Source organism: Acinonyx jubatus, chromosome D4 (genome assembly GCF_027475565.1).
Source record: "Acinonyx jubatus isolate Ajub_Pintada_27869175 chromosome D4, VMU_Ajub_asm_v1.0, whole genome shotgun sequence".
Taxonomy (NCBI): Eukaryota; Metazoa; Chordata; class Mammalia; order Carnivora; family Felidae; genus Acinonyx; species Acinonyx jubatus.
The window spans coordinates 55,069,853-55,093,664 of record NC_069391.1 but is presented as its reverse complement, the minus strand read 5'-3'; the positions used below and the strand labels follow the sequence as shown (position 1 = coordinate 55,093,664).

The 23,812-nt window shown below is 37.7% G+C and overlaps 1 protein-coding gene and 1 pseudogene across 13 annotated transcripts in view; both read right to left on the bottom strand.

The window, feature by feature from the left end:
• MPDZ (multiple PDZ domain crumbs cell polarity complex component) overlaps nt 1-23,812 on the bottom strand; it is a 160,382-nt gene that overhangs the window by 57,516 nt on the left and 79,054 nt on the right. For 11 of the 13 annotated variants that reach the window (XM_027047126.2, XM_027047131.2, XM_027047127.2 and 8 more), the window contains 6 exons: nt 23,505-23,714; nt 21,743-21,859; nt 19,051-19,218; nt 11,261-11,542; nt 10,871-10,994; nt 1,906-2,104 (listed from right to left, as the gene is read on the bottom strand). In XM_027047126.2, coding sequence (XP_026902927.1) covers nt 1,906-2,104; nt 10,871-10,994; nt 11,261-11,542; nt 19,051-19,218; nt 21,743-21,859; nt 23,505-23,714 — 1,100 coding nt within the window. The remainder of the gene's footprint in view (nt 1-1,905; nt 2,105-10,870; nt 10,995-11,260; nt 11,543-19,050; nt 19,219-21,742; nt 21,860-23,504; nt 23,715-23,812) is intronic. The other 2 variants (XM_027047132.2, XM_053205102.1) reach the window with 2 other exon arrangements.
• On the bottom strand, nt 2,116-10,860 carry LOC128312202 (60S ribosomal protein L9-like; annotated as a pseudogene).

Here is a 23,812-nt window from a genome sequence, read left to right as displayed (position 1 = left end):
TACCCAGTAAGTCAAATCAGACCCATCTGAATCACAGCCTTACCAGGACACTTGAGAAGAAATCAATGTGTTTTGCGTGTTTCTGCCTGTGTACATCCCCACACACCTGACCATGTGAGAAAGAAATGGATTGACTGGTCTTCAGAGGAGGGGAAGATGCAGGACTTTTCTTATTCTTTACGATATGTTCTGACTCCTGGGATCCTAAAGCAGTAATTCATGAGGCTCTCTCTTTAGATATCCTCAAGGCCCTCATGAAGCTGCTGTCAGCATGAATGGGTCCATTCTGGTGCTGAATCAGAAGGTGGGAGAACAAACAAAGCAAAGGACAGTAGCAACAGAAATGAGGAAAAGAGAAAAAATGACTTTGGGAGCTTGAAAAAGTACCATTAGACTTTTCTAGAGTGGCCTAGATGCCTAAGTTAGGCCAAAACAGTGTCACAATCGTCTTATTTTTCGGCCACTTTGTAAGTTTTGTGGGACATCTGAACTGAGGGGGAAGACTAGACACAGGCACCGTTTCCGGGCCTCAGTGCCAAAAACTGGGCAGGGGACTCGCATTGGTGCCTAGAGCATAAGACGTGCGTATCACACAATAAATCAAATGATCAGTTACCAGGCCATGTGTGTTTTATACTCCATCTAAACCATGTAAGCTAAAAGCCTTGCAAAAAAGGGTCTCCATGTGGGTCTATGTCATTCATCTTTGAAGCTAGATGAATGGGCACTGGTCTATAAGTGGTGAAGAAAGCTCTTAAAGTTTCTCTTTTTTCTTAGAGGCACTGACATTTTTAATGTATTCTCTTGGACTCACATTATTCAGATAATTAAGGAACTGTCACATGATGAGATGATCCATTCCATTACAAAAGTCAAAAGGGCATGCAAATTTACAAAGTCCATCACTGAAATTCTGCCTAAAAATAATACTTCTTTTGTGTAAGATAGCAGAATCCACTTCAGACAGTATACATTTTTCTGCTATTTGCTGATGGCAGAATGAAAAACAGATTGTAAATACAGTTTTCTTACCAAAGCTCTAGCAGTATATACTTTGCACAAGAATAATAGAGAATGCAGTCAGTAAAATAACATTAATGCAGCAAAGTTTCCCATACTGGTAATCATTACTTCAATGTAAGCTAAACCATCTTTCCCTGTGCTCTTATTTTACTATTTTATCCCTTATACATTAAATACAAATATTCAATAGTTGATGCGAGAGAAGAAAAGCCAAGCTATTACACTGATGAGGTGTGTCAGAGTCATAAACTGATTTTTATGTTCGCTCAAGAAATGTTTTGTGACTTAAAAACCAAGCGACATATATGATGTGCTTTTAGCACAATATGGGATTATGGGATAGTTTTAAGCACTTCCTGACAAAATGGCCTACATGACCTACAATCAGACTATACCAACAGATTGGTGAATTCTCTTGGATCACGAGGTAGTTGACCAAAGGGTGAATTATGGGTCAGACTGACACTGTTCTATATAGTCTCTTCCATGACCGACCACTGAAAAACTAGCTTAGTTCTAGGATTTGCATAGGTCAATTAGGTAGTACACAGTTCCTTATACTGATCCTAAGTGGACATCCTGTTCTATGAGAGATGGCTCATATCACGGAGACCTAAGGTTCTTGCAGAATTATTAGAGTAAAATTAAATACAGCAGGCAATTTTTTTCAAATATTTAAACATTGTATCATCTTAAAGAAACTATATCTACAATCAAGAACTATTCAGGAATAGTCAAATTTCTGAGTGATTTATTTTTAGTAAATGTGTGATAATTTTAGCATAGTAAACAGAAGTACATACTGAAAAAAAAAGAAAAAAAGATCCGTGAATTGAACTTCCTGAATTTCCCAAGCCAAACTGGAGTCCAAATGATACTTACTTAATGTCAGGCCCGATGAGAGAGTGTCTTCTCAACATCGCTCGCGCTTGGGCATTGGTTAAACTGATAGTAGATTCTTCATTAATAGACAAGATGCAGTCCCCAACGGCAATCCGGCCATCTCGACTAATGGAACCTCCGTGAATGATACTTCGAACGATCATCCCCAAGCCATCTTTATTAGCACTTACTGTCATCCCTATGGTAAAGGGGAAGCACAGATATATATCAAATACTTGACCTTCAAATTCATTTTAAGTTGAATTTAATATACCCTATGGATTCACAGATAAAAGGAGTAACTTTTTTATCCAATAAAACACAATCAAAAGGAAAGAAAAAAAATGTTAACACAAAATCTACTTTTTGAAATGGTTGTGAAATTATATCCAGAAAATGATAATCTATGTTAGACATATCAGAGATGAAATAGGTCTATGTTGTGGAGTGACTACAACTCAGGTTATTGATGTGTTGCCCCTGAAAGAGAAAACGCTCCTGAGGAAAATATTTTGACAGAAACAAATCAATTTTATAGCAGTTCGTTTCTTAGACATATAAGAGAATAGATAACAAGACTACAAAGGGAAAATTAGTTGTGTAAATTAAGAAACTCTGTGCTATTATTTATTATTATTATTTCTAGTTCATTTATTCATTCAGTATATATTTACTACATGCCTACTATGTGCCAAGTACTATGCTGATTTCTTGAGATTAAAAAAAAGGATAGCTAACACCAAGAAGCTTTTCTTCAAGTCTTATCCTCAGTGACTGATGTACAGTGGTCTGTTTAACTGAAGTGATGTGGACTTAATCCTAATCTCTTCCCATTTTATCTCTAAGTCTGAAGTATGAGCTCCAGGTTTGGGTATTTAATTGCCGTCCCAACATGTTCCCTGGATGGCTAACAGGAGACACAACGTTGGGATATACAAAACTGAACTTCCAAGTTTCCACTTCCCGTACTTCTTCCCATTTTTGACAATGGCACCAGTACCCTACTCTCCATTTCTCAAAGCAGAAATGTTGGAGTTGTTCTCAATTCCTACCCCTCTCTCTCAGCTCTTGTATTTAATCCCTCACCACGTCCTGTCATCGCTGTCTCCAAAATGTATCGCAAATCCATTCACCCTTCTCCGCTTCCCGGCCAACCCCACGCCAAGCTCGCACTTCTTGCCCCACCTTTTGAAAGAGCTTCTCAACTGGTCTTCCCATTGCACTCTTGTCACAGCAGACACAGCGACCGTTCAAACAAGACAAATCACATCACTCCCTTGTTAACAATCCTTCACCAGCGTCCTGCCGTGCAGGACACACCTACAACACACTTCAGTGGCACAACCCATAGGGCACTGCTGGCCTGGCCCTCCCGACGTGCGCCCTTCTTCAGCACCACGCCCTGGGCTCCGTCTCCTCCCGCCATGTTGACTGCCTTCAGAAATACACCTAGTCTCTCCCCACTTCCGTGTTGGCCTGACACCTTCTTCCCGAAGCTCCGGTCGGCTAATTCCTTCTTGCTCGTCAACACCACTTCCTCCAAAAGGGTTTCTCAACGAACGCCCTCTGGATTTATGTTCCCTACTCACCCTACCCTTTCTCCAAAAATATAAAACTTTTTGAAATTATGTTTAAAACTTTACATAAAATAATGTAAATTCACTTAAAACAAAGTGCTAGAAGTTCCTTCCAAACAAGATCATATAATTAAATAATATAAGAAGAGGTACAACTCTATAAGGGTAGTTTGCAAAAACCTGCTTTGAGAGAAGTCACAAATTCCTTTTTAGGTTTTGTTGTTAATATAAAAATAAAGAAATTCTTCTAAATACTAACATTTAAAAAAAAAATTTTTTTGATGTTTGTTTATTTTTGAGAGAGACAGAGTGAGAGCAGGCGAAGGGCAGAGACAGAGGGAGACACAGAATCCGAAGCAGGGTCCAGGCTTCGAGCTGTCAGCACAGAGCCTGATGCGGGGCTTGAAAACTCATGAACCACGAGATCATGACCTGGGCCAAAGTTGGAAGCTTAACCGACTGAGCCATCCAGGCGCTCCTAAATATTAACTTTAATAATACCAAACTAGATTTCTGAGAATACCTTTCTGAGAATAATCCTGACTATAATGTTTCCAACTTGATATTTCATACCTGGATATGGGACATCTGAGCTCTAGTTACAGTTTCTGATAGAAATGAACTATTATCAAAGGTATTTAAAATATTGTTAAGACTTACACTGATGATTTCTAAATGCATTGTTGTCAAGGAAACACCCCTGCTTCCCATAAAGCAACAAGTTGGATGCTGTTTCACCCCTAGTGCGTTTCTTACAAGCAAACGGGGTGGGTCTGGAATGTTTCAATAGGTACTCTAGCTTGTCCTGATGTTGCCACCCTTCCTCCCATCAAGACCCACCAAATGACTACTATGGTAAAATTAAAATTAAAAGGCAAGAGTATGAAACAAAATTTAGCTCAGTGGTATAGACCAGGACTCTAACCCATCATCTTGTTCTCACTGCCACCATGTGCGGTATAAATAAAGCAAGTCACTGGGTCACCTGGGTGGCTCGGTCGGTTAAGCATCTGACTTTGGCTCAGGTCATGATCTCACGGCTTGTGGGTTTGAGCCCGTGTCGGGCTCTGTGCTGACAGCTTGGAGCCTGGAGCCTGCTTCGGACTCTGTGTCTCCCTCTCTCTCTGCCCCTCCCCCACTCACACTCGGTCTCTCTCTCTCTCTCTCTCTCTCTCAAAAATAAACATTAAAGAAATTAAAAAAAAATAAAGCAAGTCACAGACATGGGACAAATCATCATGAGCTACAGTCAATATGACCTCTGAATTCACTTTTAATGGTACATTTAACCCACGATTCCACCAGCTACTAGCTATTAAGGTTTCCCAGTCACATCAACTACATAAACCAAGAAGTTGGCACCAATTTGCTCAGCTTATACTTTCCTTTCACTAGGTGATAATTTTGGGGGTTCAAGAAATTCTGTATAATATAATATCCACTAATGAGATTTTGCTTGTAACTTCTAAGATCTCTCAATGTTTTTCCTGCAAGAAATATAATAGAACAGCCCAAATCACGCACTGTAGAACCAGAGAACTGATTCCAAATCTGAGTTTCACCACTTCTAATCAGTATGGCCTTGCGCTGACTTAACGTCACACTTGGCCTCATTTTACTCATCTGTAAAATGGGAATAATATCTCCTTTTAGAGTTGTTTAAAGAATTATATGAGAAAAACATGGGGAGTACCTTTCAAAGTGCCTGGCACAAAGTTCCCAAAAAAGTACAAAATAAAAGCAAAAGAAAACTCACAAAAATGTATTCTAAATGCATCTCTAGCCCAATCCAAAGCTATATTGCTCTCTAAAGGCTAACTGCAAATCTCAGCTTTATGTATTCATTTTTTTAACATTTATTTATTTTTTGAGAGACAGAGAAAGACAGCTTGAGTGGGGGAAGGGCAGAGAGAGAGAGACGGAGAGAGAGAGAGACAGAATCCGAAGCAGGCTCCAGGCTCTGAGCTGACAGCATAGAACCTGACGTGGGGCTCAAACTCACAAACCTGGAGATCATGAGATCATGACCTGAGCTGAAGTCAGACACTTAACTTGACTGAGCCACCCAGGTGCCCCTTAATTCAGCTTTAAAGTAAAGCATATTCTAGTCATCTTGATGTAGCCTTGGGCAACGCAAGCACTAAAGTGTGACGTATGGTACGTGAAAACCAGAGACAGACTAAGGTTTGAGTACTGGCTCCACCTTCCAACTGCTGAATACTTTTCAGAGAAATTCCTGAGTCTGCCTGTGTTTCTGTTCCTAATCAGTGAAAAGAAGGTAATACGTTTCTTTCTATCTGACCTTTTGACCTTTTCTTTTTACCTTCAAGTTCTAATACAATGTAATCAGCCAATGGACCACAACCTTATCAAAAATCATCAAGATTAGATTTTTCAAAGATATTATGTGCATGTGTATGTATCTGAATATAACATTTCTCCCTTAAATTTAACAAAGTTAAAAAAGAAGTGATTCATGACACCAAAGCAAACAGAATGTGGCAGCTTTTATGGAAGTCTGTCATTTATTAACAATTTCTTTTGGTTATCACTAGAGAAAGAAACAAATTATCCAGAAGGCTGAAAGTGCAAACAATCTTATACAGTTAATTAAGGGGAGACTATGAATCTAAGAAAATGTGTTCAGTGATAGACCCTTTCAGAGCATACTCTCCTATCAGCACAAAGCCAGCCTCTCTATTTAGGTTTTCTAAAACATAAACACACTTTTTTGTTAATTTACATTGTAAAGGCAACACTTTTTAAAAGCTTAAATGAATGATTTAATTATTTTAGTGTTTTACACAGATTTTAAATAGTCCTTTTTTTGTGATCCCTTTGCATTTCTTTACTATAAATGCTATAAAAATCTGAATGTCCAACATCTGTCAAATGAGGTAATGGATAAATGTTGTTTCTTTGGCATATTGAAGTTGAACCCCAAAATGCTAGAGGAACCTCAATGGGTTCCAGGAAGTGTAACATCCAGGAACAAAGCCCTGAAAACATTTTGCATACATAAATTATTTGAAATGATGTCAATGAACTGGAGAAATAAAACTACAAGTTACTTATACTTTTATATTACAAATTAGTTGGCAAACTAATGGTGCTATAATTTCCCACTTACAAGTAAGTGGTTTAGTCTCGAAAGCAAATGAAACGGCTCCCTTATGCTTTTATTTAACCTTATTTTCTTTTACTTTAAGAAAAAGCCCCAAATCAATGCAGCTTTTATTGCCTCTTTAAAATATCACAAGGAAGGCTGAAAAATCAGAAAAATCATGTGGCATCTTGCTGTTTCTGTAGCTGAACGACTTAGATCTTATTCATCAGCGTGCTGGACTGTTCCTTTTTCAGAAACATAGATGCCATCCCCAAATTTTCCAATACCCTTGTTTTTAGCTGTTGCGGCTTGCTGAGTCAAAGCAGCTGAGTTTGATACAAATTCAACATCATTTCCTTCAAGAATTAACTCATCTTTCCGGGTTTGAGATACTGAACAAGCAACACCCGGCCTCACCCAACCCTGTGGATGTATTTTTCACCCAAGAAATTTCAGATTTCAACAGGAGAAGGCTTCTCCTGAATAACATTGAAGGGGAAATGAGCATACACAGACCTCATCTTATAACAGAAGCCCAGCGTAACGCCCTTGACCACGTTCTGCACGTGACTACAGATAGTACAAATGGTAGCCAGTTCATTTCTATTTCCCCACCATTTGTCAACTCAGAGCCTCTTCTTTTTCCTTCCAAGAGACTGAGTTCCATATTTATGTGACTGAAGTCCTTCCGTACAGTTCCTCCGGGGACCTTCACTGTACCGGTGCATCTCTTCAGAATGATGTCAACATTCTCTGTGCTGTCGACGGTCTAATTACTGACAATGGTCTTCATTCTCACAGTAGATGCAGCAAAGAGTTCTTACGATTTAATTTTAAAGTCAAACTGAGGTTTAATGGGATTTCCTGGGACGCCCGGGTGGCTCAGTCAGTGAAGCGTCCGACTTCGGCTCAGGTCATGCATGATCCTGTGGTCCATGAGTTCAAGCCCCGCGTGGGGCTCTGTGCTGACAGCTCAGAGTCTGGAGCCTGCTTTGCATTCTGTGTCCCAGCCTGTCTCTGCCTATCCCCCACTCGTGTTCTGTCTAGCTCCCTCAAAAATAAATAAGTGTGAAAAAAAATGTTTTTAAAAGGATTTCCCGATATGGTAGAACGCAAGGATAGTTCACCTTTCACTGCTTTTTTTCCCCAAGAGCTTCATCATCTTAGTGTATTTCTTACATCTAAACTTAAAAGTCAAGGTGGAGGCAACCCAAGTGTCCAACAATAAATGAAGGTGGTGCTTATATATAAAATGGCATTATTACTTAGTCTTAAGAAGGAAGGAAATCCTAAAAAACCTAATAAAAGAAATTCTGACATGTGATTTGAATGAATGAATCTTGAAGACATTATGCTAAGAGAAGCAAGCCAGTCACAAAGGGACAAATACTGTATGATTCCATCTACATGAGGTTCTTAGGAGAGTCAAAATATATATATAGACACAGACAGCGGAATGGGTACCAGGGGACAGGGAGAATGGGTATTTATTATTTAATGAGTACACAGTTTCAGTTTGAGAAGATGAAAAACTACTGGAGATGGCTGGTAGTGACAAGCTGTGCAACTATGTGAATGGACTTATTGTTACAGAAATACACACTTAAAAATATTTAAAACGGTCAATTCTCTATGTCCTGTATGACACTAAAAAATGATATAGCCTGACATACTAAAATAGAGCAAGCAAAAAATCCACATGATTGTCTCAACAGATGAAGAAAAATATTTGACAAAAGTCAACATCCTCTCAGCAAACTAAAAATAGGCAAGCAAGCCAAGGGGTCAGTTTGTAAAATCAGGTATGCTCACACCATGGTTCTTACAAGAGTCTCCCAACTGCTTCCAATATAATCTACCAGCCTGTGCCAGAATGATCTTGAAACGCAATCAGATCATGTCCCTCTTCTGCCCTTAGCAACCACCTCCGGTAGGAACCTAAAGCAGGAGGGTGTTAGGACAGACGTCCTGTGTCCCGCACAGGAACCCCTCCAGCAACCGTATCCCACCTATCATTTCTTCAGCTTCAATTCTCACTCTGCCCACTGTCACACCCCACCTCATCCACGCCACAGAAACCAGTCATGTTTCACATCACTCTGCCTCAGCTCTAGCAGCTTCCGATTTTTCCCCATCCCTCAGTTATGTGATAAAAATCTCCCCTTTGAAATCTTTCTAAACTCCTCGACACTCAGAGTAGGCATCAGTTATTCCTGTTAAGCTTTCAAATGTTCTTTATATGAGTGTCTATCATAGTGTGTAGAGTATCTTAATGCATTTAGGATTCTATATGTTGATTTTCTTATTCTCTAAAACTCATGTTCCTGGAAGAAAGTGATTAAAGCATGCTATCTATGCATGGTGCTGAGAATACAGAAGACAATAAGTGTTTGATAGTTGAATAAATAAATACACTAGAATAGGGGTTTTCACATGGGCTTTGCAAAACCTCTGCCTTACAAGTTAGTCAACAAATTGGGTTCCGTGGCCAATGAAATGTGAGAAATGCTGCATTCTATAACCTCTTCTTAGAGATCCACAGTGCACATCTGAGTGCCGAAGATTCCAAGAAGTATTTTTTGCAAACAAAAATCTGTCTCCTTACGTGTATCACATTCCAGACCTCTAAACTTGTAGCCCATTTACACTCCTATGAACATCCCACAGAACTAGTATTCAAAGTAACATGCTTTCCTTCCAGGGGTGTCTGGGCGGCTCACTCATTTAAGCATTGTACTTCGGCTCAGGTCATGATTCCAGGGTTCATGAGTTTGAGCCCCGCATTGTGGGTTCTCTGCTGTCCGTGTGGAGCCTGCTTCAGATCCTCTGTCTCCCTCTCTCTGTGCCCCTCCCTGCTAGCTCTCTCTCTCTCTCAAAAAAAAAAAAAAAAATTTAATGGGGGGCGGTGCGCCTGGGTGGCTCAGTCAGTTAAGTGTCCAACCCTTGATTTCAGCTCAGGTCATGATTTCACAGTTTGTTAATTTGAGCCCCGTGTGGGGCTCCATGCTGATAGTTCGGAGCCTCCTTGGGATTCTCTCTCTCTGCCTCTCTCTCTCAACTCAAAATAAATAAGTAATAAAAATTAAAATAAAATAAAATTAAAAAAACATAAAAAAAAAAAACCAAAGTAACATGCTTTCAGAAACCCTGTATTACCAGATGAAATATTTCTCACACGTTTAGATACCCGTAATATCTGTCTCATAATTAACACATTAATAAGAAGCTCTGTAGCTTAAGTTCTATGTTACTCTACCAAATACAATGTATAAGAAATATTGTAACTATGGAGAAATTCTCTGCTATAACTCTCCATTTAGCTGCTGTTAGCAGTACCTGGCTGCCACCGAATGGAACAACATCCTGGAGACAGAGACTGGAATCCCGCTCAGGAAGTAAGCGCTGTTTGGCTTCTCCACCAAGTCTCAGATTTAACAAGGAAACAATACTCCTCCGTAAGATACCAATGCAGAGGAAACTGCCTGGTCCCATGACAGAAGAACATCACCTCTGATGTGGAGCTAAACAGAGTGTCTCGGGCCACGACTGGGCATCCAGAGCAACTAATTTATGATCCTATTTATCAGCACCAAGCGCTAGGGACAGAGCTGAGTCATCAACTCAAAAGCCTGTGCTCTGCCTGCATACGGTTTTAGCTACTGTAATTGGGACCGCATGTCTACAGGAAATCTTCTTTGTCCGATTCAGAAAGTTTTATGACTGTTCACCAAATGCAACCCTTTATGGGTAAAAGAGGACGCGAAAACCCTGCCACCTGGGAAGAAATACTGAATAACTTGCATTTATAGTTCGGTGCTGGCACACCTGGCTGTCTTTTTAGTCTTTATTTCAGTGAATGAGAGAAATTAAACACAAACTGACTTATGCATAACTGGTAACATTCAAAGAAACTAATAATTTACTTTTTCAAAGAATTTGAAATTCCAAATTGCTGACTTTTCATTTTCTAAGAATTCCTTTTCTGATTTGCTGTTTCATACACAAACAGTTCGTATATCTGTTCTTGAAAGTAAATGATGCTCGTGAATACTCTTAAATAATTAAGAGAGTGAGGGATTTAGGCTAGTCTGAAGTAAACAAACCTATTAACCATTTCAGGAAAAATAAAGAGTACATAAAAAGAGAAACCATAAAAACTATAGGAAAATTTGTAACACCTTTTTTATCACCTACAGCCAACAATGCTGAAACCATGTTTGATATTTCATCTTTGGCAAGAGGGTTGAAGAGGCAAGATATATGTGGAAAGGAAGGGACTTACCTAGGCTAGAATTGCCTTTTGCTATAGTAATAGTCCTCTCAAAAGATTCATTGGTTATATTTTGGAGCATGACGCACTCAGCAGTTGAGGTCAGGGAGTTCTGCTGAATTAAGAACTCGGAGCCCTGACAGGAAAAAAATAAATAAAAAATAAGTCACATGGAAAGGAAAACAAGACTTTGGAGTATGATTTCAACATCACCCATATTCTCTAACTGGTTGCGCTTTCTTCAGCAGGAAGCTATAACCAAAACAAGTTCATAGGTTGGATTCTGAAAATCTCAGCGTCAAGAGAGCACTTGCTCCAAATGCAGAGACCAGCCTGAATCCTCGACCATGTCACTGCTTCCAACCTCATCATAATATACGATACATATCTTTACAACGTTACCTTCCCAGCTGAATCAGGAAGCACAGAAGTAAGCTCTGCACTGGATGTCATTTCAGTTGGCAGGTGAGATTCAGTCCATGCTCTCGAGTTCTCACATTCGTATTGCTGTTCAATAGCATTTGCAGGTGTATAATCATTTACGGTAAAGCCAGAGACAGGTCCCATGGTCAAGTCCACTGAAGGTGGACTCTCATCCTGTCTTTGCAGGAGATTCTGGGTGTACAGTTCCTCCAAGGACATGTGCACATCAAGTACTGGATCTGAAGAATTTTCAGTAACATCCTGATGATGAAAGAACAAAAGATAAAAAATCATGGCCAGAGACATCAATGTATTTTTGTAAGACCATTTCTTAATGAATAACTATCTGGTAGAAAACAAAACACAATTATTCATTACCCAAAAAGTACTAGCAAACATACAAATTCTTCACTTAGCTAACATTCTGTAGATGTTTATTTTTATAATGTTTTTGAATACATTTCCCACAAATCATAGATGTTATGTTCAACTGAGTTATTCTTGTATACTGTACACGAGATCACTGAAATACAATATTATATTCTATTTACAAATAAAATTATTTTTAGTTCAATCCACACAGGAAGGCAAGTAACTTGCATTTTCAAATCCTATTTAAACAACAGTTCATTTTCAATCAGTACGAAGTTCCTATTTAATATCAAGAGAATATTGATTCTGATTTACAAGAATCTCCATGAAAAAACTATTTTGATAGTCACTTGTAGGTATTTATGGAGAACAGAAAGCTATGTTATTCAAATTATTATAGGGAAAATTTTCATAAATATTCTGCAAGATATACACAGGAAATATTAAGAAGGTATATAATAAGGTATAGGTTCTAAAGTAGGCTCTCTTATTAACAATCTATATACATCACCGCAGAACCTCTCTTGGTTTTATACTTTACTTAATTTCTAAAATTCCCTGAAACTTTAAAATTCGGTACTTCGACATAAATGCAGGCATGTACTTACAACAGACATACGGTATCACTTGTGTGCTTTGGGCAAGCCGTTGCTACACGAACTACTAGTGAACAAACATCAATTTTCCCTACAATCCTCATATTAATATTTTTAAAGTATAAGAGTAGCATATGAATACATTATCATCAGCAAAGATTCAAGCCGTGCAGATATATACGTGTGTGCTTACAGAGTACAATCTGAAAGCTTTTCCTTATGGCTCCTACTCCCATTATTTTCCCTGGTAGAAATGGCTGGAGTCAGTTGGATGTCTGTCAGAAGTTTCTATTTATTTGCATAATAAACAGATACACACACACGTGCATACTCACACTTACTACATGCACTTGTACATTTTTAAAACCTCACTGAAACCATTAGTTAAATAGAATGTTTTCACTTTCTTTATTGAAGTACCTAATATCTGGGCAGGAAGAGATTTCCATGTCCGTAAATAAAAATCGACTTCGATCTTGTGACCACAAAACTATTCCTAAGTATGAAAGGCACTGGAGCACAGACTCTGGAGCACAGGCCCAGATGCTCACTGAATCACTAGTTATACTCTGTGTCGTGGTCCCCTCATCTATTAATTGGGGAAAATAAAAGGACATATTTCAGGACTGTTGGGAGGACAGAGAGAGTTAATATCACAAAGTACTGGGACACCTGGGTGGCTCAGTTGGTTGGGTTAAGCATCTGTCTCCCAGTCAGGTCACGATCTCGCGGTTTGTGAGTTCAAGCCCTGCGTTGGCTCTGTGCTGACAGGTCGGAGCCTGGAGTCTGCTTCAGACTGTGTGTCTCCCTCTCGCTCTCTGCCCCTCCCCCACTTGTGCTCTCTCTCTTACTCTCTCTCTCTCTCTCTCTCAAAAATAAACATTAAAAAAATTTAAAATAATACTATAAAGTACTAATAAGATATCTGACTTAAGAGAAAATGCCCAATAATTATTAGCCATTGCTGTTATCTTTATTACACATCTTTGTGCATATGAGAAAATTTATTTAGTATAAACTAGAATTATGGGCCGAATAACATGCACACTTAGATGCTGGTATATACTGCCAAAGAGTCTTCCAATTTTTGCTCACAAAAATATGGGAATACCTATTAACTGACCTTGCCAACCCTAAATTAGTTTGCTAATTTGAGCTAAAGAAATATATTCTAAATAAATATAAAATTTAGAGTTTACTATGCATGTCCCTGACAATTAGTGAGAACGTGACAATTGTATATCTCCTGTCAATACTCCCTTCATATATTTAATCCAACTTTTCATAAGTTTCATCAGGGTTTCCACTTGTTCCTGTCATTGATACACTGTATATGAAAAGTCTGTGATATATACCACAAATATTTCTGAGTCTTTACTTATCTTCTCAGCCTGTACATGTTATATGGATATACATGCAGAAATTAAATTCTTTATGTAATCAAGAATTCTTTATGGAAAGAAATTCTTTTTTTTTTTATTAAAAAAAATTTTTTTTAACGTTTATTTATTCTTGAGACAGACAGAGACAGAGCATGAACGGGGGAGGGGCAGAGAGAGAGAGAGGGAGACACAGAATCGGAAGCAGGCTCCAGGCTCTGAGCCATCAGCCCAGAGCCCGACACGGGGCTCGAACTCACGGACCGCGAGATCGTGACCTGAGCTGAAGTCGGAGGCTTAACCGACTGAGCCACCCAGGCGCCCCTTTATGGAAAGAAATTCTTGATGCAATCAAAGTGTCAAATTATTTTTGTGCTTCTGGGTTTCGTAAGTTGCTTAATAAATCCTTCCACACAAAGTAAATGAAATGCTTTCTAGTATTTTTCTTATTTATAAATGCTTTCTTTTCAGATTCAGTTTTAATCCTTCTAGAATTGATTTCAGGGTGTGGCAAGAGGTATGGGTCCCTTTCTGTTTTTCATAAAAGGGTAATCAAGTTTTCCAATACAGTCCATTACATTCCTCTTCTTCAGTGTAAGTTATCATCTCTCTGGAATTATCAAATATTCTTGGTACAAAGAACTGAGGCAAGTGGGAGCATCACACAAGCAAGTAACACCTTTAGACTCTTCGGGAACAATGACAGGAAACCATCATCCTCCACACAGTTGGAGTCTAACCAATAACCTGTTGGCCCATTCACCCAACTTTGGTGATTTTGTTCTAATGAAAAACAACAATGCACTTACTACAGAATTAGCTTCTGTATTACTATATTAATTATAATATTTAGCAGTAAATCATCTTCCTCAGGCCTCAAATAAAGGTTACAATTAAAAACCACTTTTCATCACAAAAAGAGGTCAAGCCACCCTTGTTAGCTGGGGTTTACTATAAATCGTGTAACAGAAATTTCCATGCATTATTCATAAAGGAGTTAACACAGACACACAGAAAAGAAAGAGCTAATCAACACAGTAGACAACATACGCCTACTTCAGAAACGTTTCTGGTTGCTGAACAACCAACTGAGTTTTATTTTTAAAAAGTCTTATGGATCTAAAAGAAAAGCAGCTCTTCCCCTGTAAGATGTTCAAAAATAATTCTATAATTTCCCAGTGCAACTTGGTAGCTAAACCGAAGTCTTGCAAAAAACCTGCATTAATATGTGCCTCTACTTGATACGGCCTTGTTCTCAGGGAAACAAAATGAGAGGTTAAATAAAAATGTCAAGGACACTTGTAAACCGCCGTTTAAAGGTGATGAATAAGTGAGGGTAATACCTGGGCACATTATTTACTCAGATGATTTATTTATATAGACTAAGTAAATACTCAAACATTTACTGGACACAACCTAATATTCTCAATGAGCACTCTACCACAAAAGCCTTTTCATAGTCTTTTCATGTGGGAAAATATACTACAAGCACAGCTGCCCCAACTTACCATCATTCTCCCACCCTTTCTGAGATAAGGTATAGTGCTTCCTTTATTGTTTGTACACTGACCCGACTGAGCAAAAGAAGCGACTGGTTTTATACCTTGAGAGCCTGTCGGTTTGTCACTAAGACTTCCACAATCACTCTCAGCATTCTGACTGGAGTGCTTTAATTAGTTTTTCATACTAACCCCTGCTCCAAAGAAAGAAACAAACATTTTAAACATGGGTGTGAAGGCAGCAACATTTAATACTACAGAATGACTCTAAATGGAGATCTATAGGAATAGGTAGATTTTTATTTTTTGTTAATTGTTTTTTTTTTTTTTTGAGAGAGAGAGCACAAGCAGGGAAGAGGGGCAAAGGGACACATGCAGAGAGAGAAAGAGAGAGAAAGAGAGAAACAGACAAGGAGAGAGAGAGAGAGAGAGAGAGAGAGAGAGAGAGAGAGAGAGAGAGAGAGAGAAGCCCAAGCAGGCTCCACACTCAGCACGGAGCCCAACAGGGGCTTGATCTCGGGACCTACTGTGGGATCGTGATCTGAGCCAAAATCAAGAGTCAGATGCTCAACTGACTGAGCCACCCAGCTGCCTCAGATTTTACTTTATGTTTTTAAATCATAGAATCCATTAGCTGTGTTTTATGTGCATGGTGCAAGAAGGGGCTTCTCTCTGGACAAACACCGAGTTTCCCTTGCACTAGAATCAACAGCATTTCCTAGTGGGACCAATATGAAGAATGAAGGGCATGCACAAAACTGGTAATCATTTCATCCCTGAGGTGAGAGCCAGAGTGGATGTAAAACAAAGGGCGGGGCATGGGAATGTGGATAAGGAGTAGAAAGGAAGACTCCTTTCTATATAAGTATTCTATAAGTATATGTAAGTACGTATGTATTCTTATATAAGTATTTGATCTTTATTGGGTGTATTTAAAAATCCAAAACAGGAAAAAATAAATGAAAGCATCCTCTTCCCAAAACCATGTTGAGCTTTTAAACAAAAGTCTACAAGCACTTAAGTTTGTAAAACAATTATTTCTGCATTTTGTTATGTCTGTGAAGGTGACAAGGAAAAGGGGATAAAAAGAAAAAAAAAATCAAACCTATAACAATGAGAAAATCCACTGGGTTCTGGCCACTCAAATTCACACTTCAATGACCTTCCTCTGTTAGTCCAGATGCCATAGAAGTAGCTGGACAGTATTTTTCAGATTCCTGAGTAATGGTTATTTTCCTTGAACTGTTACATGATAATCAAATTAAGCAAACACCACTCCTTCAAAAATAAAAATCAGAATGGGCTCCCAGATGGGAGAATTTGGGGCAAAGGAGCTCCAAGGTGTGCCTCCAGGCCTTGGTATCCAAGCTGCTGGCCAGGCCCACACAATGCTTGTAGGAGTCAGGGCTTCCCCTAAGAGGACTCCCCGCTCTGGATGATTAGTTCTTACAGCTTCTGGTAGTATACATGACCACGGTCAAAGACTTCTCTTTCATCAAGGTAAGAGGAAAGGTGAAACTATTTGTGCATTTCCAACCACCAAGATTATTACATAGCTAACAAAGTAAAGTCAAAACTGTGAGCAATCACTGAGAAAAATGTGAGAAAATGTGAGAAAAATGGCCAGTTCTAAATTCCATGTCAAATTGCCATGTTGTCTTTTTTTTTTTTTTTTTAACGTTTATTTATTTTTGAGACAGAGAGAGACAGTATGAACGAGGGAGGGTCAGAGAGAGAGAGGGACACAGAATCTGAAACAGGCTCCAGGCTCTGAGCTGTCAGCACAGAGCCCGACGTGGGGCTCGAACTCACGAACCGCAAGATGATGACCTGAGCCGAAGTCGGATGCTTAACCGACTGAGCCACCCAGGCGCCCCAACCATGCTGTCTTTTTAAAATAAATTTAGTGCAAAGAAACAGGAAGATGGATGCATCATCTGGTTTTTTATTTATGTACAATTTTCTAGTAAATACCTTGGTACTATGAAGATGCCATAAAACAAAAACAAAAATAAAAAACAATGCTGCAGTGATTTACCACGATGCAGAAACAGTCCTACTTGCTAAGAAAAACTGAAAGCACACAGGAGTTTCTCAATGTGTTTTAAAACACCCTAATTAATGTCTTCTTTGTTGTTTTGTAGTTTAAATATTTCAGTTGATAGGCCAGCTTGCCAAAATTTGCTTCAACAAAAGAGTAAACTGCTTAGGGAGAAAAAAAAAAAAAAAAGGAGGCAAATAGACTTCAGTAAGCCAATATGGTGTGCTGCATACAGCCAGCATTTGCCCTGTAAAATATATGCTTCTCAGTATGCAGATTGTGTAATCCCTTTAAGTAACAATTACTAAGTTAAACAATGCAATCTGTCCCGCTGGCAAGAAGAAGTGTGCTATGCTGTGGATTAGGAGAGTCCATTAGGAGATGAACTCAGCTTCCAGCCCTGAGGCCAGTAAAGACTGAACACGTTCCAGACAGGACGTGGTCACACAGACCGTCTCAGGTGTGTGCTCCATTCAAGATTATACCTTGCAAACCAATTCAAGGAGATTTCCCAGCATCATTTGCAAGGGTAACAGGTGCACCTTGAACGTGAAAGAAAATGCTTTGAAAATGTTCTGGCCAAAAAATTACTTGTTAATCAGGAAAGGAGGAAAAGTGTGCTAGACTCACGGAAATTCTGCTCTCCATCTTGTTTAAAAATACAGATCTCCTTCCCACTGAATTTATGTGGAAGACAGATGTTTCCTATATTTAAGTAAGTTATTGTCCAGTCTTTTTATCTTCGTTTTTAATGTTTATTTATAGTACATTTCCAACATAGAAGAATAAGGAAAATATATCCATATATGAACTCTTGGCCCGGATTTAACCGATGTTAACATTTTGCCATATTTTCTTCAATCTCTCTTTCCTCTTAAAAGGATATAATTCATTACAGATACAGCTGAATTCCTACGCTTCCTTCTTTCTCAAAGAATAAATTGTTTCCTGAAGTTAAAAAATGTCATTTCCCACACACACTCACACACAATCCTCATAAAATACACTGTATTGTTTTGTCTACCGGTTTCTAGAAAATATTTTTAAAAACCCAACGAATCAATAGAAAGATAGGCAACACAATATAAAAATTGTCAAAAGATATTAAGAGGCCATGGATAGGAGTGAAAACCAAATGGCCAATATATGAAATGGTGTTCAACCCCACTAGAAATCAGAACTCCAAATCCAAATAGTAAGATACCATTTCACATCCAGATGATTGGACAGGTTTTAAAATATTACTTATTAAACCTTATAAAGTACCTCACCAAGAAAATGAATGGAGTTGGGGCACTCATGCCAATACTCTATTTCTAAAATATACTTGGCACACATATGTCAAATAATAACTAAATTCTTCATCCAGTGACGTTTAAACATACTTTGCCATTCACTGTGATTTCTACATAAAGTATTTTTGGCATCATTTTACATAAAAACATATAACAGCATTAAATTTAACTTGCTGGTAAACATTAATGCAAGAAACATTTACCATCCAACTCTGCATGAAAATCAATTTTAAAACCATTAAGAAAATAAAGTTATACTTGTGATTTTTCTAAAGTAGACACAGCTAAAAACACAATTTGAGAAATACATTGACTTTTTTCTTTCTAACATGCAAATCCTAATCAAAGCTTTGAATCCTTGGGTCTATCATTCTGTAAAACTGAACAATTTAGGTAGTACTTAGGAGTCTAGTAAAAGATGCTCAATCAGCACTACCTGAATGAAACTGCGCTTTAGTCTGAATGAATCCATGACCGGAGAAACACAGTGCCTCTAACATGCTACTCCCACAATTCCCCATAAACACTGACCTCTGGAAAATGACACAGAAGGCTCTCCCATAAATAAAATGACAATCTCTTTGTACCTTGGGAGGAGAAGATGGAAGGGAGGGACCATAGTTCAGGCCATCGCTACAAGCACTTCCATGAAGAGATAAAATAGAGGCTTGAGTGGAGTAGATACTGTCATTATCAGGAGAGTACTGAGACTCAAATGTAGATTCATCTGCTAAGTCAGCCTCATTTGTGTCCACCTAGGAACAAAAATGATAGTATCGGTTGGAAATTCTGTTCTGTTACATATACGACAAGTCTCTACTTGAGACTAAAAAGCATCCCGGCATTCATTCTATCTCCTACATGACCCCTTCACACTCTACGACACATCAGAGACTGACTAACGCAAGAGAGTAAGGACAAATCAGGGCTGGCATCAGTTATTTATTCCAACAATAAAAGGGCAAAGGTAACAATTAACAAATGGCCTGGATCAATTCTAAGTTTAAAAAGTTCCATAAATTAAGGAAAATATTTACTTTTTCCAGTCACACTATTTTAAAAAATACCTGCCCGACTCCTAGAACTGTCTAATAAAATGAATGAGGTCAACACCTTCCCTATTCAACTAACATAAACTCAACAAGTTTATTAGATTTTATTAAATTTATTAAAGTTTATTAGATTTTATTTATGTAAGTTGAATTAAATTTCAGCAAGGCATCCAGGCAAACATCTATTTAGAAAACTCACTAAAACAATATATTTTAAATTATTTTTAACTAGATTTTAAAACCATTCAAATTGCAAACTCAGAACCTGATGGTGATCATCAGAAACCAGAAAGAGTATCTGTGGTTTCAAGCTGAAATTATACTAACAAGGGGCCTGATTATGGCTGTGGGGAAGCTATAAAGTTATAAACTCCTATTGTTGGAAAACTCATAGAAAGTAGAGAATTTGACTGTATATTAACTCCTGTTATATTGGGGCACCTGGGTGGCTCAGTTGTTTAAGCATCCGACTCTTGAATTTTGGGTCAGGTCATGATTTCAGGGTTCGTGGCACTGAGCCCCACGTCAGACTCTGTGCTGACAGTGCAGAGCCTGCTTGGGATTCTCTCTCTCTCTCTCTCTCTCTCTCTCTCTCTCTCTCTTTCTCTGTCCCTTCCTTGCTTGTGTTCTTTCTCAAAATAAACTTAAAAAACAAAACAAAACAAAAAACCCCAACTCCTATTAATATCTTCTGTAGCAGAACGAAGTGAAACAATCAACTCATGATGAGTCTGAAGCTCCATTTACAATTCACTTACAGTTACACCTTAGAATACATAGAACTAACATAAATACTACTCTTCTCCAATATTACCAGTATTTTCTGTCTTGATGGCAAAATCCCTGGTGTTCTACTTCTTTGTGATTTCAACTTACATGTGTTTTGCCAAGAGAAGAATTATAACATTATACCAGGTCACATTCTTACAAAAACATGGTAAGAACACAGGCCATTTCCAAGTGACCCTCTTTCTAATAATACATTTTAAATATATGTTCAAAATTCATTAGTTAACTGCTTTGTTGAGTTTTACTCTTCACAAATACACATCATATAGAACAATCTAGATAATAAATAACACTGCTATCTAGATAGATGGTATTAACTAAGCTTTGTGCAATGGATTATTAATATTGTAATGTGATACTGTTGCATTTAATATACACCAAAACTTTCCAAAAGGCAATTTTAGGAGCTGGTTAATATAAAAATATTAACAAGGAGAACTGTCTCCCCAGAATTAGAATTATCAAAATCAAATAATTCATACTTTGTTTTAAAGCAAGATACGCACAATTGGTTATAAGTACATAATGGAGAATGTCATGGGTTTTAAACCTCGCTCTAGTCTGATGCCCTGAAACAAGAATTTAAAAAGTTGGGCATATTCCTTTGTAGTCACACAGGGCAATGTCTGCCCAAAAGAAAAGTTAGGTCAGGAACCTGGCTTTAATAGAAGTAATGCAATAGGATGCACAATCTGTTATATTTATGTTGTATAAATGCCACATGTTTATTTGTGTCTAGTATTTACCTTTATATTTTAATTATTGCTATAGTATTGTCTCCTCTACCAGACTGTAAAGTTCTTAGGAGCAAGGTTCATGTGTTTATTCGTCAAAGTGACCTCCAGTGGTCCACAAATACATTTACTCCAACAAATAATTTTTACATAGATCAAGTAAAAATAAAATTTTAATTAAAAATTTTCTAGCAAATCAGTGATGTTTACATTCTGTAATTTGAGAAAACATGGATTTTGACTATTTTGGAAACTTTTGTGTTCTTAATAACTGCATCAATTGATATATTTTCACATTATTTAAATATCAAGTGGAAAAAATACACTTGTTAATAACCTTGTTAACAGGTAGCCAAAACACCTGATTAATGACTGAATACTAAAAACAGTTACATAAATGCCTAGAAATGGCCCAAGTATGAAATTAAAACAATCGGGTGTTTCAACAACTTTTGGTATGACGTGAAGATTAATTCTACCAGTTGTCAGAATGCATTGCCAACTGAATTTCCTCCCCAAATCCAACAAATAGTTTTCACACATGATTTCTGAACTATGAGAACCACTGCAGTTGAAATTAAAGTGTTTACTTTTCCAAAACATAACGAATAATGAGTAGAGTAAGGTTTTAGACTATTTTGAAAGGCAAAATAGAAGACTCATAAGATTTCGGAAAGAAAGCTTGATAAGTTGTGGCCACTAACCAGAGCCAAGTCAGCCCTGAAGAGGGCTTTGTCAGCCAACCCTTCCTCCTTGCAGGAGTGTGGCGAGTAGAGAAAGGAATCTTCCTTAGCAGAAACATAACCTTCTTCTGGTGAAAGCTGCAGGGAGAATGAGGCTCAGTGTTTGAGGATGAGGATGGGAGAGAACAGCAAGGAGGAAAGAAGGAAAGCAGGGGAGGGGGTAGGAGAAGAACAGTCAGAAGAGAAGAGGAAAAAGAACGGGAAAGTTTTCAAGTGATAAATATTCATATTTAATGTTTTGATTTGTGAAATACAACAAGGATATTTCTTCTAATACCAACACATCAACTGTTAAGTGAGAATCCCTTCTAACTTTTTCATTCTTCTTATAAAAGATCACCCAAATCAATAATTTTTTATATTATAGTAATCTTCTGGCCATTTTTATCTGCCAAATATTCTGGCTACACAATGACTTCTTAATATAAAAATAAGTAAGGCACTTTTTAGGTGTTAAGATATAAAGGAAGCTGCGTGAAAAAAAAAGAACATTAAAAAGAAGGATCAACCTCTAGCTGTCATCCTTTACTAGAACATGATTATAAAGCATGTGATTTACTTGACAAGGAATGTGAGTGAACTCTACAGTGAAGCCTCTCAATTGAGCATGGTTTAAAAAAACACACAAAAATTCTCTCTGTAAACAATCTGCTTATATTATAGACCCAATATAAGGATATTGTAACTGATCACACTAACAGAAAACCTAACATTTTTATTTCAATCTCAAATAAAATAGGCTAAAATCTTCAGATTGCCTTGCCCACATCACCCTGTATTAATAACATAGGCAGAACTTGCCTCCTTTTCTCTGTTTTCATAAATATAGTTTCATAGGCTACCAAAGTTCACTTTGTAATACAAAGTGAGGCATGAAAAATTTAATTAACATTGCAAATATATTAATAAAGCTTACTATTTGAACAAACGCTTTCATAAAGTCAGCAAATTGTTATTTGATGTTTAGGCAAATACACCTCTGTGTTTGTGTTTTAAGAAAGGTGTATTTGCCCTTTCACTTAAAATAGATTTATACACTGAAAAAGCCCTCCAAATATTGAGAATGTCTCTAATATTTATTTGCAATTCAGTGATAAGTGTAATCATTATACCTAATAAACATACTGATGTTATGTAGCATGAACTGATTAGTTGTTTTTAATACTGTACTAATTAATAACAGGAGGGCTATTCCCTCCCAGGAGGAGAGCCAGAAGCTGATGAACCTACTGTGAAAAGTTCAATTTCTTGCTCTGCAGTAATTAGACAAGAAATGTGTTGACAGAATGCAGGACCTTAAACCACACTGACAGAGATTCTACTTCATTTCACTATAATTAAAGATTCCACTGTCAGTTGTTAATGCTATTAATTTCTCTAATACCCCACTACATTGGTATAGATGTTTTAAGGCATATTTCTTCGAAAATACTCATTTGATACTCATCGTGACCTTATTACCCAATAAAAAAAAAAATCAAAAGTGAACTACAAAACTATAATTTTAAAGTTACAAATTTATTTCTGAATTGTCAGTTTTCTTCACTTTTTAAAAAAATATTACTCAAAACTAAATCTTTATACTCATAGAGCCAATAACCATCTTGGTCAAAATTACCAAATGTCGTGATTCATTCACGAGAACACCTTCCGAAGCTAACAGTAGGCCTGAAAGCCATTTTGTTTACAAATTTTAAAAAATCAGTAAAACATGAATTCTTACAGGTAAAGGCTTGGCTACTCCAATTCTCACAGTTCCTGATGGTGCACCCTTCAGCGCCTGCACAGCTTCCTCAAGACTGCTGTTTTCCAAGTTAACATCATTGACAAACATGAGTCGATCTCCAGGAAGAAGTCGACCATCCTTTTCGGCAATGCCCCCAGGCACCAAAGAACGAATTACAATCACAGTGCTTGCTGGATCAATGGGATCCTGACAAAATGAGGGGAAAAAAAAAAAATAAGGTAGTTCCTTTTTACATGGGGGGGGGTGGTGGTGGTGGTGTGGGAGTTTTTATAGATTGGTCACTC